General features: G+C 39.3%; 1 protein-coding gene and 1 long non-coding RNA gene across 2 annotated transcripts; one reads left to right on the top strand and one right to left on the bottom strand.

Moving 5' to 3' along the window:
- Positions 1-1,353: 1,353 nt before the first annotated feature.
- Positions 1,354-2,585, bottom strand: LOC137984592 (adenosine receptor A2a-like). The gene has a single exon (XM_068831764.1). The coding sequence runs from the start codon at positions 2,518-2,520 to the stop codon at positions 1,552-1,554; it is 969 nt and encodes a 322-aa protein (XP_068687865.1). The 5' UTR covers positions 2,521-2,585; the 3' UTR covers positions 1,354-1,551.
- A 4,032-nt stretch (positions 2,586-6,617) lies between these two features.
- On the top strand, positions 6,618-10,669 carry LOC137984606 (uncharacterized). Its single transcript, XR_011119122.1, has 3 exons — positions 6,618-6,796; positions 8,121-8,218; positions 9,102-10,669. It is a non-coding gene; the product is annotated as an uncharacterized lncRNA (long non-coding RNA).
- Positions 10,670-12,500: the final 1,831 nt, after the last annotated feature.

The following is a 12,500-nucleotide window of genomic DNA, read 5'->3' as shown; positions in this document are numbered from 1 at the left end:
CATTTATTTTCATTAACTGGGGTATAATAGAGCGGTTTTCAAATGAGTGTCGTAAAACCAAAACCATAGTAATTACTTTAACCAATCAAAAAGGACGGAGACAATACAGTAAACCAATCAAAACTCGAAGTAATTACACGTAGCCGACACAAAAGGCGGGAAAATGTGCACGCGCGAGCCACAATTGGTTTTGGTTTCACTTCTGATTGGTTGAAAAAGTGGCGCGAAAAATTTGAACCAATCACTGAGTGAAGTAGATGCAAAACCAAAGTAATTCGCTAATTACTTTCGACACTCAATTGAAAACCGCTCTAATACATTTTACAACAAATTGGTCGTTGGGTGCCCCTGGCAGTTTGCAGTAATTGATTTTAATCACGATATGCGTGAAGCTTTGCTTCTTTGATGATTCTGAGGTCCTGATTTTTTATTAAACTCAGTGATTTCGAAAACAATCCTTGCAAAACGAATTTCAGAAAATCATCTTTGAAAAACAATTTCGGGAGAAAAACTGCAGTCCCATTTCCTTTGATAAATTCTGTGTCGTATGTTCTAGAATAAATTAAGGCCTGTATGATAGAATTTTTCTCAAATGATTGACACTGGAGTGCGAACGCCTTTGAATGGACGACCACCAAGAAATCATGGACAAAGAGGTAGTCAGTCCCCTCTCCAGGATAAATATCGATAAAACCTTCACAAGTAGCCTAACTGACGTTAATTCATTATCTCGCTCCTCTCTTGTCTTCGACCTGATCAAGTCCTAACCAGTTCAACGTGATAATAAGTAACTGAATAAAGGTTATTGAATAACAAAAATCTAGAAACTGTGAATTATGAAAGCAATGAGTGATAAAGCGAAAAAGGATGTTTCCAAAAGTAAAAACCTTATTGCCCAGTTCAAAAGCTCGCCGCCTTATGTCATTGGCATCGATGCAATAAAAACCGTATTTTTAGTCGTGTTTTAAAACAATTTAATCCAGTTAATGCTTCACTGCAAGCTGAAAAAAACCTTTTTAGTTTAATCGACTTAAAACAAAATTCAACCGGACACTGAACATGCTGCAAGCGTATAATACCGATATCTTTAACGTTTAGTGTTCTCACTACTACAAGTAAATACACGATGACGGGCAACAGTTAATGATAACAAAGGCCAAAGCAACGCTTTTTTCCAAGGCACGCGGGCAGATGATTTTTTCCTTCCTGTTTACAGCCTCCAATAGGAAATGAATTGTGCTTGCATGAATCTTGCAGAAGGCTGAAATTACAATGCTGAGCAGTATAACTGTAAAGCTTTATGTAATTCTTGTACTTCTCTTGTGCATTAAAATTTGCTTCCCTCATAAATTTGTTAGCTCCTGGATGATTTTACCTCGATTATAATATTTATCAGTAAGGAATTAAGGTGAAATGCTGCGGAAATTCTAAAGTGCAAGCTTTTTCCACAGTTACTAAAACATGTCAATCCAACACTGAACTTTCTGCGAGCGATTTTTCCCTATAAGGCATTCAGGAGACATACGAATATGATGCCTTCAACCTTTTTCTTCAGGCGTTTAAGCGCAATAATTGTCTTACTGCTTTGCGAACGTCTTTCATTCTCCAAACGTAAAGGGCTGGGTTAATGGAAGAAGATGAAAACAATAACAATAAACTGACACTGTATGCTAACCATATCCCCTCACCCATATCTTCAATACAGAAATTTACCGAAAGACAAACTGCATACGGAAGGAAACATAAACAGAAAACACCCAAAATGTACATTATAGTTTTCACAGATTTCTGGTACTTCGCTAAATTTATCGCCGGTTTACCAAAATTAGCAGATGATATATTAGCTTGCACTTGTTGTCGATGTTGGCTTATAATACGGATGACACCAAAATATGAAATAAAGGTGCATACCAAGCAAAACAGTGTCATCGTCAAAAGCCCTACATGATATACAAACTCAAGAGGCGGGTGTGACTTTTGTAAGGCACCTAATATAACAAGGGGAAGTGGAGTAACCAAAGAAATCGCAAGGACAAAATATCCACGAGACGATGCCACCAAGGATCGATTAGTCATGTGTAACCACCTTTCCACAGACATGAGAGTTATAATCACGGCGTTAAGAGAGATAAAATATGTTGCAATACATTCGGAGAAAACGGGATCAGCGGTATAAGCAATCCGTGGCTCGTTGCAGTCTGTCCTCGACAACTGAAAAATGAAAAAGTACACAGCGACCAACGGCTGGGCAATGAGTCCAGTGCATAAATCGGTAAGTGCTAATCCGCTTAGCAGAACATGAAAGGGTGTCCTATTGAGGATTTTTCTCCAAATAGCTGCGAAAATTAGAGTATTTCCCGCCACTGCCATTGGCGACAACACAGCGATTGCAAGGAAACAGGATATTGAGCCTGCATAAAAGTAAGGGGGTTCAGATTTCTTGGCACAATCCGCATTGTCGCAGGAAGAAGAGGAGAAATTCTTGGAAAATGTCCCAGAACATGTTGTGTTGTTGAACATGGCGACAGGAAAACCACGAATACTTGCAGCGAAAGGCTTTGATCGATTGGCCGCAATGAAATGAATTACCGCACCGACGATCACACTATAAAAAAGCAGATGTTCGAATACAAAAAAAAAAGTTTGTTTGTTTGTTCTAAGTCATCTTTTGCATACACAAAGAAAGATCGTTTTCATTAAAAATCCATTTGGTCAACATCACATTGCAATATGTACATATGCCTACTTCCAGTTGATAATAAGTGATCATATCCTGTCCTTATCAACCTTGGGAAATGGGAAATATCAGCAAAGATTTGAAAAGAAATATTTATATATGTTGATTTCCAGCTTTTGTAATTGACTCAGCATGTGCATTTCCCTATATCGTGATCATTTAATTTCAAACTAAGTATACACTGAGAAAACAATGCAAGGGATAGCGCAGTGCCTTGTATTCCACCAATGAAGCCCGGGTTCGATTCCCAGACTCGGCCTCATATGACCTCGTATGGGTTGAGTTTGTTGGTTCTCTACTCGGTATAACGGTAAAGCTAGAAAGGCCCATCAGGCCAACGCTTATCTCCGGTTTCTGTAGCATGAAGCGACTAGGAGTATTTCTACTCCCCCCTGGATGGGATGCTAGTCCATCGCAGGGTTACCCCCAACATTTTCGCCGGTACCCATTTATACACCTGGGTGGAGAGAGGCACCGTGAGAGTAAACTGTCTTGCCCAAGAACACAACACAATGTCCCCGGCCAGGACCCGAGCCCGGACCACTCAATCCGGAGTCGAGCACTCTAACCATGAGGCCATCGTGCCCCCCTACCCAGCACCGAGAGGTTTTTACCCGGCTTGTCCCCTCTCCTCAACCGACAAACCGACATTTGATTTGAATTGCGTTCATTTTTTGATTTCAGTTTTCAGTCTTCGGGGCTCCAGCGCTAGGAGACTAGACACTTAAATAAAGTCCTTTCTTTTTTCTTTAGAATCCAGGAGGGGCATCTCGTTTGTTGATCAGATGACAGCAAGTAAGGCAAAATACAGTAGTAATGTGTAGATCAAAAGGAGATGCTGTCGAATGACAACTCCTTGCAAGTGTAACACTACTGCAAGCCAATGCAATACATGAAGAGCCCCATACAGGGCACAAAAGTCGTTGACACCTCACACGCATAACACTGCAATAACGAGAAAAGTTAATTCTTTTTTTTTTATTCCAGACGGTTTGTTTTTCTTGGTTCTTCCCTAAACGAGGCTTATTCCACTTCCCTTCTGAATCGTAAAGATATTGATTGTGCCCGATGATCCGCCTGTGAATCACATGTTGATCCAGCGTTGTCACATAGAAAAACTGGCCCTTAGGGAGTCCCACGTAAATGCCACACATTAAGTGATCAATCAGCCATGTTTCCAGCATGGTTGTCCTGATAGTGCAGTGGTCATCACACCCGACTAGTGATCAGGGGGACGTGGGTTCAAATCCCGCTCGGTACAATTACAGTTTTTCGAACTTCGTCAGAAGTTGTCCATTGTGGAGTTTCCCTTAACTTTGTCTCAATTTCTCCTCAACATGGACTGTGAATTCATTTGCGATCCTCCTGGGGGTGACACGTTGTTGGCTCAAGGGATCTACTTAACTGACTCTTTACATTAATTACCCTTGTCCGCCTGTGAATCACATGTTGATCCAGCGTTATCACATAGAAAAACTGGCCCTTGGGGAGTCCCACGTAAATGCCACACATTAAGTGATCAATCAGCCATGTTGCCAGCATGGCAACACTGATAGTGCAGTGGTCATCACACCCGACTAGTGATCAGGGGGACGTGGGTTCAAATCCCGCTCAGGGCAATTAAAGTTTTCCCTAGAAGTTGAACAGTGTTGAGTTTCCCGTAACTTTCCTCTCTCTCCTCTCTCTCTCTCTCTCTCTCTCTCTCTCTCTCTCTCTCTCTCTCTCTCTCTCTCTCTCTCTCTCTCTCTCTCTCTATAAATTGATCACTATCAATATAAATATAATAAATATACGTGGCTACTAACGTGGGAAAGAAATTTTTACGTATCGTAAAAGAATCCTTTTCACCAGGGCACCCGCTAAGAAAAATCTTTATCAGAAACACTTTGAAAGTGAGCTATTCGTGCATGACAAATTTGGAAAGAAAAATCAGTGCCCACAACAAGTCCTCCCTCGTGAATAATTCTCAATCACATGAAAAATCATGCAATTGCAGAGACAAACACTCTTGTCCGTTAAGTGGTGATTGCTTAACCCAAAACGTGGTCTACCAAGGCACAGTTGAAAGCTCCATGGGAAAGGAAACATACATCGGACTTACCGCGAATCAATTCAAAACAAGATTCCGAAACCACACGGCTTCATTTAGGAATGAGAACAAAAGGAACGCAACCGAGTTGAGTAAACACATCTGGTCCCTAAAACACACCAAAACGGAATTTGCTGTAACCTGGAAAGTAATGGCTCGCGCCAGGCCTTATTCAAATGTAACAAAGAGATGTAATCTTTGCATAACAGAAAAATTCTACATTATATGTAAACCGGGAGCGGGCACCCTGAACAAAAGGAACGAGCTGGCGAGTGCGTGCCGTCACGCAACTAAATATTTGATAAGGCATGCTTGAACCATCAACCTATAAAAGGAACGTTAGTCAGTCAGTGTTTCATGCACCTGACGAGAGAGGACCATCAGGCCCTTTCGAAACAGTTCTGTAGTGTTTTAATGTTTTAATTTTTCCTTTCCTATACAAGTAATTATATAATAAATATATATTATATATATATAATAAATGTTTTTGACATATACACAAACAAAAATAACATGAACAAAATGGGAACAAATGCTGTTATGTATACACGAACGATATCTACATATTTCCAACAGACTTGAAAATCACTGGTTCGGTGTAGACTGACTGCCAAGACATTGAAGAGATTAGTGGTAGTTATGTCATAAGTATTGCCCTTCTCTGTGAGTATTAAGTTAAGAAACTACGAGGCAAATATGAAGTCCAGCTTGAAAACGTGCACTTATTTGCTTGCTAAAACTATGCTAACATTGTCCAACATGAAACTGCAAGAGGGCATGTGCAGCAAAAGACATATAAAGGAAACTGATACGAGTCGGAAAGCTGACGGAAATCATTGAATCTTGTTCTTTATGATAAAGGCTTTCATAAACGAAAAGCTGTTTTGAAGAAGTATCTTTTAAGTCATTATTGCAACAGCCAATAGGAGAATAAAATAGGCCTCCAGTAAGCGTAAGAGGTGTCTGTCCGGTATAAATAACTAGACGTTATCGTTGCAAAGACGTGGGAAGAGAAGGATAGCACGGAACCCACGAAATGCTAACTGATTAAAATCAGTCAAATGATAGCCTCGTAGCTAAAGAACCGTTCGTGGGTAAGCTGATGAGAACTGAAGCCTCCGACTCGTCTCAGTAAGTTCGGAAAGACCAAGTTTTTCAAAGCTGTTTTGAGGTATATTGTTATACTGAAGAGGTGCATTCAATTTGCTACACGTGAAACTTATCATGTGAAGAGATGTAATCACTTCGTTTTTCGGAAAGCTAAAAACGATCATATTTTGCTTAATTGGGTGCAGAACAAACGGCTAACTTACATTTTCTAAGAGAAAAGGCCACTGAATCAGTCCTAATAAGTAAAGACTGTGGTTTTGGTTACACCTTAGAAAATTTGTTGTTGGAAGATGAAAACTGGGACCGAGAGTTCATTGCTTATATATGTTTCACTTCTACATGAGCTTTTGCTTGAATGTCATGAGTCAATTTGCTTGTAGAGCTTCATGAATGCGTCGAAAGTGAAATAAAGGATTGAGTCAGAATATGGGCAGGAAATAGATTCCTATGAAAAGTCTTCTGTTACCCAAAGTACTATAAAGGTTTCCTCGATTTTATTACGTAGACAAAACAGAGAACAGACACACTTGCTGAAGATAAGTAAAATTCACCACTCCAGTTCACTGTACAGTTCTGAATAACTTAATTTTTAAGGCTATACGATGAAATTGTAAGCTGTTTTCAATCTTAATCCGGTAACGCCATGTGGTGGAAAATACCTGTCTTTACAGGTGGGGAAATAAGAAATTCTCTCTTGCAAAGCAACAAAGGCAGCTTCACCTGCTAAACTTTGTCTCTTGAAAAGAGTGATTTGATACTGTTATTCTCTGCTAAGTATTCAAAGCAACCGACTTTTTACTACTGAAAAGGAACTCGCGGACAGACAGGCAAAGATTAAACGAAGTAGAGGACTGTGGTAGGTAAGGCCTTTATAAATTTCCTGTTTATCCTAAATGTAAACCAGTTCGAAATGACTTTTGAAATGAAAATATGTGCTGTTTACATTTTTTTATAATTCAGCTGCGACACTATTTTGATTTTCATACGATTCATTTGCCTATTGATATGCGAAGCCTGGTATTTAATTTATAGCAAGTTTCAAAAACGATTTTTCTTTCCAACGATGCGTCATTCAATTCTATACAATGCTTAATACTTACGTTTTTAAATTGCCAAGAAAAAAACACAAAAATCAGAGTGCCTATCACATTTAGTGCCATTTCGATCGACGCATTATATTATCACTGCGGCAAATAATCCCCTGAGAATTAAATCACTTACACTGGAAGGCAGGGAGGTATTATGGAGAAAGAGCGCACATTATGTGGAGAACAAATCACAAGTGGGACAAAACCCCCTTTATAAGAATTTTGGAAGTCAATGTGAAGGCAATGCGTAGCCTTTCGGGTGCTTACTACGATGGATAGCGTCAGAGCTTGAAAATAACATATTGGAGATTTCACAATTCGCAGGCTTGTAAAAATCAACAGCACACTTGAGGAAACCAATCCGAAGGCCAGCTGAAGATACTGCCATTCGAAAAAACAGAAAAATTCAAAAATGATTGTATACATACTTAAGCATTTTCATCCAAAAAAATCAAGAGCTGTTGGAACACCGGATATGAGATGACAACCAGCCAACGAGGCGCGCAGTGCCGAGTTGGCTATAACCAGTCTTGCATAGACCTTATTCGTAAATGGCGGTTACATTATAATTCTTTTCTCCAAGTGCAAATTAGCCTACCAAGCCTCATTTTAGAGCAAAAATTATTTTCAATTCACTGTATGGTATCGAGGCTTGGTAGGCTAACTTGCACTTAGACAAAAGAATTATAAATTGACCTCAATTTATGAATAAGGTCTATTGAACAAGCGCAACTGGAATAATTGATTTATTATATTTTCATAACAATTTGAACGCTTGGAAACTTGGAAATTAAAGCCAATAAGTTTCCATCTTGGCAACACTTGACGCAATCAGTTTCCATATTTGGTCATACAGTAAATGAGCTGATAACCGAAATTGCGGGGGCGGTGAGCCAATTAGAGATCAAGAGAGAGGTTTTTCTTCGGGTACTCCAGTTTTCCCCTCTCCTCAAAGACCAAGATTTGATTTGCGCTTCCAGCGCAGCTAGAAGACTGGACACTTAAATAAAGTTGCTTTCCCTTTTTTGTCAACGCTTTTGTGCTCTAAAGAGGAAGAATTAAAAACCGTTTATTTTGTGTTGTTTTTTTCTCCAAGGATAGCCTTAAAACCACAACAACTTGAAGAAAGAAAAATGGCAACGATATCCCTAGGTTACAGTGTCATTTTACTTCAATCGATTCTCTTTATCCAAGGTTTGTAGCAAAAATATATTAAAGAAGGCGATTTAAATATGAACGTTGGTCAAATTGTTGTAAGTTCCGATATAAAGATTTTCTTACATGGCTTTCAAGACATGGCGTCGTTGCTGACCATCGGCATCAAAAACAAGATTCACCGTTCACTACGTACCTAAAGAAAGATGCGTTCTTTATTCATTTATGAAATACTTAGAATGATACGCTTACTTAAATACCCTAACTCGAAGAAGCGAGAAGCGATGCAGCTTCCGCCGGAAATAGAGCACGTGCATTTTTTAACCAACAACAATACAACAACAACAATAGTTTATTTACATTTCCATTCTTATATAACATTACAATGTTTTCTATATTTAGAAAAAGAGAAGGGAAATTAGACAGTTACTAAGATACTAGAATATAAGTTATATACAGGGAAATGCTAAGCATCTAAATAAACCGTAAGGTTTTCTAGTTAGACACTAGACCTGCTTAGTATCATAGAGTATGCAGACATCTATACACACACAGAACAAACAAAAGACGCACTATTTCACTAAATAAATAATAAATAAATAAATAGTAAATAAATAATAAATAATTAATGACTGGGGAGAAGATCAAATTGAATTAATTTGACCAGTAAGAGACTTTTTCCTTTTAAATTTCCTTTGCTTTTTTTCCGTCTGCCTTCTGCCTGTCAAGATTCTTTGATATACAATGTTTATGTGTAACAATGTGTCCATTGTCCCTGAGAAGCCTCACCCAACCCTGGGGAGGAAGTATTTTTTTTATTATGGCCTGCCTGATTTATCTAGTAGTGGCACTTTTCATTTAAAGAGGTTCAATATTGGCTTGTTGGTATTATGAGGAGTTGACGTCTTATTTTGCTTCATAGCATGTGACCACTGTGAGTGCGACAGGGGAGGGGCTCTGTCGTCTTGTCAGTCGGCCAACCCTAATTGTACGCCACATCACGACCTTCTTCTGGAAGCCACAAAGTGCGATGCCCGAGGAATGCGGTGCTGCCGGCTGACTTGTGATGGCCCTGGTACTATGTGTCTACCCAAGAGCACACCTAATGCTGATTTGGGCCCAAAGACGTGCAAGGAAGGATTTAAATGTGTTAGGGCTTCCTCCCGACTAAAGAAAAAGCTACGGATGCCTTGTAACTGACTTCTTTGATAGGTTTCAACAGTAAACCCCTATCCCATGTCAGCATTACTTTTCAGCTTTGCCACCAATATTCTATAGCGTGACTTAATAGCGTTCATCTAAAATGTCTGACTTAAGAATAATCTATAACTAAACTAGTGTAATGGATCGTAGTAATCACAAGTTGCTATGTAATTATTATTATTCTTTGTCCCACGCAGAACAATCAGCTGTATTGTTTATGCATTTCGCCGCCCCAGATGATCCACTCATAAAATATAACCAACGTTATAACGTCGTTGATTTAGAGCGGTTTTCAATTCAGTGTCGAAAGTAATTAGCGAATTGCTTTGGTTTATGATTACTTCACTCAGTGATTGGTTCAAAGTTCTCGCGCCATTTTTTCAACCAATCAGAAGTGAAACCAAAACCAATCGTGGCTCGCGCGTGCACATTTTCCCGCGTTTTGTGTCGGCTACGTGTAATTACTTCGAGTTTCGATTGGTTTAACGGATAGTCTCCGTCCTTTTTGATTGGCTAAAGTAATTACTTTGGTTTTGGTTTTACGACACTCATTTGAAAACCGCTCTATGGCTGTCTGCTGACAGAACGTAGCCGAAAAGCACAACACTTCGAGTTTTGCTGCCTGAGAAAATTTTATGGATGAATTGCTTACCAGAGGTCACAAAAGCTCTGTGATTTCTTCGCCACAAGAACAAGTCAGATTTTTCCAAATTTTGTTTCTCGTGATCAGCTTAGCTGCCGAAAGTTAGTCGAATGCGAAAGTCGTCTTGCAAGTCTTTTATATCATTTAAATCACCCTATATAAATGCAATTTGCATCCGTACTCGGATGATTGCAAAGCTTTTGCAGATTTGCCACGACGGTGAGCGACGGATATAGTATTTAGAACTATTTCAGCCGCGCGCGGTTGTGGGATACGGCGTTAAAATTTCTCTTCCGGGTCTTCCGAATTACGTCACCAGATCACCTGGATGTCATAAAGGCATGAAAATTATGTTATTCTAACTAGTCTCTCTCTTTTGGAAACTTACCTGATACCTGCTGGTAATACGCAAGAAACGAGCTCATATCAAACGAATTTCTTCCCTTTTTGGCAAAACGCAAACTAGTTTTAGTCCGAAGTTTGCCGTTTGCCGAAAACGTGATGCTTAATCCCTCTAATATTTTAATAAGGGAAAAATAAAGAAAACAGCGAAAAGAAACTGCAATGAGAAAAGTGTGAAGTGAACGAAGCATAACGTGTCGTTCCCGAGGTAACTGCACAGCCATTAAAAGCGTCAGGTCACAGTGAATGTTTCTAGAGAGAGGATTAAAGTGATCAACCATGCGACCTTTAGCTCATTGAAATAAAGGGGCTACGTTGCGTTATTTTAGGGCGTTTCGGGGATATATTTCGTAAATCATTAGTGTAACTCGAAAATGGTAATGTGGAATTCACAAACAAGACGATTCCGAGCAAAAACGACCTTAATCCAGGCGATTTGCCAAAAACTTGAAAACATAGGGCCAACCTTTTTCAAAATTACCCAAATGCAATCCGTTTCAATCTTGCCCATTTGTGTCCAACCGTACTTCTCTTTCCTCAGTTTCTTTTATGTTAAGCGAGCAAGGATCGCGCAGTGGTGAGAGCACTCGCCTTCCAGCAATGTGGCACAGGATCGATTACCGGATTCGACGCCATATGTGGGTTGAGTTTGTTGGTACTCTTCTCTGTTGGCGGCAGGACTGAACATGGAAGACTTTTTCTAAGAAATTGACCCTAATTTGATAGAGTATGATTCAAATACGTTCGAACTATCGTCATAAAATGGGCAGAATTCCGTTTTCATCTTGGTCGCTAATAAACACGTTTTTTTTTTTTTTGATATGTTTAAAATGTTCTGCATTTTCGGTAGCCGTTAGCAATCTGAGTTTACGTCAACGACTTGAACCCATAAATGTACAAGTTCGCCATGAAATTATTAGACAGAAGTAAAATTATTTGGCGGTGTGTGATGGTAAGATTCTTTCATATTACTGGTGTGTGATCCTGTCATGTGCTGGCTACGCGGTGCCCTGTGGTAACGTCGTGACGTAATTTAGTCGAATGCGAAAGTCGTAAGGCAACACTTTTATCCCACTGATTTAATCACCCTGAATACAATTTGCATCAGTACTCGGATGATTGCCAATTTTTTTGCAGATTTGCCCCCTGAGCGACGGATAGCGTATTTAGGACTATGTAGAAGTGGTGCACTATCTCCTCTCTGTAACTAAAGATTATGAGAGCCCCAATCGTGATGGAAACATGTTTACAAACACAATCCATTATTCTAAGAAATGTACGCGACTATTCTTCCGTGCCATGAATGCTATTTCCGCGAAAGCCAACGCAAAAGGCTACGTACACTGGATAACAAGCGACTGCGAAGGAAATTTTATAAGTGATCGCAACATTAACTGTATTGAAAACTGAATTTGAGTTTCAGAATGTTCCATTGCGCCAAAGATGGGTATGGTCACTGAGTTCAAGCTTTGAAAGAGCTGTATCAGACAAACTGCTTTCATGCTGCTTGTTTTGACAGTTTTGACAGGAAGTGTTTCTTTGTACTCTATAAACAGAAGAATGTCGGGAAAGTTGAACAAATTGACCAATTTTTGCATTTTGTCACCGCCCGTCATTCTATCGTAGAGAATTCTGCTTATTATTAGGTTGTGAGGTTTAGAAAGTTAAACTACTTTGGCTTCTTTTGCAAACTAGTAGAATTCTTAATGCCGAACTTGGGTTAATACACTGAACATTCTTCATAGATTTTCGTTTTCAAACCATTTCTTAATTGGCAGTTTTCAATTGCTTACTTTACGACATGATAAAAAAAACGGATTTACACTACTGGAAATGAAACAATCTGGTATGGTGTTTGACTCCAGCTTCAATATTTTTTGGAGAAGATCGCCAAAGATTTTCTTCTCTGTATCACATTTATGGCTGTTTTTATGCATGATCCGTCCAGACGAATTTAATATGCGTCTCTCATGTTATTCGTCTAGTGTAAAGACGGACGAACTATATATTAAGACGATGATATAATCCATCTAGGACGAACTTGGGCAAACATTTTTTCTGCGTCTGTTCTGA

This window comes from Montipora foliosa, chromosome 14 (assembly GCF_036669935.1).
Source record: "Montipora foliosa isolate CH-2021 chromosome 14, ASM3666993v2, whole genome shotgun sequence".
NCBI lineage: Eukaryota > Metazoa > Cnidaria > Anthozoa > Scleractinia > Acroporidae > Montipora > Montipora foliosa.
Note: the sequence above shows the minus strand (reverse complement) of the source record. Positions and strands in the feature narration are given on the sequence as shown.

Coding starts and splice junctions, on each gene's coding strand:
- LOC137984592 (XM_068831764.1), bottom strand. CDS start 2,520: ATGTTCAACAACACAACATGTTCTGGGACATTTTCCAAGAATTTCTCC.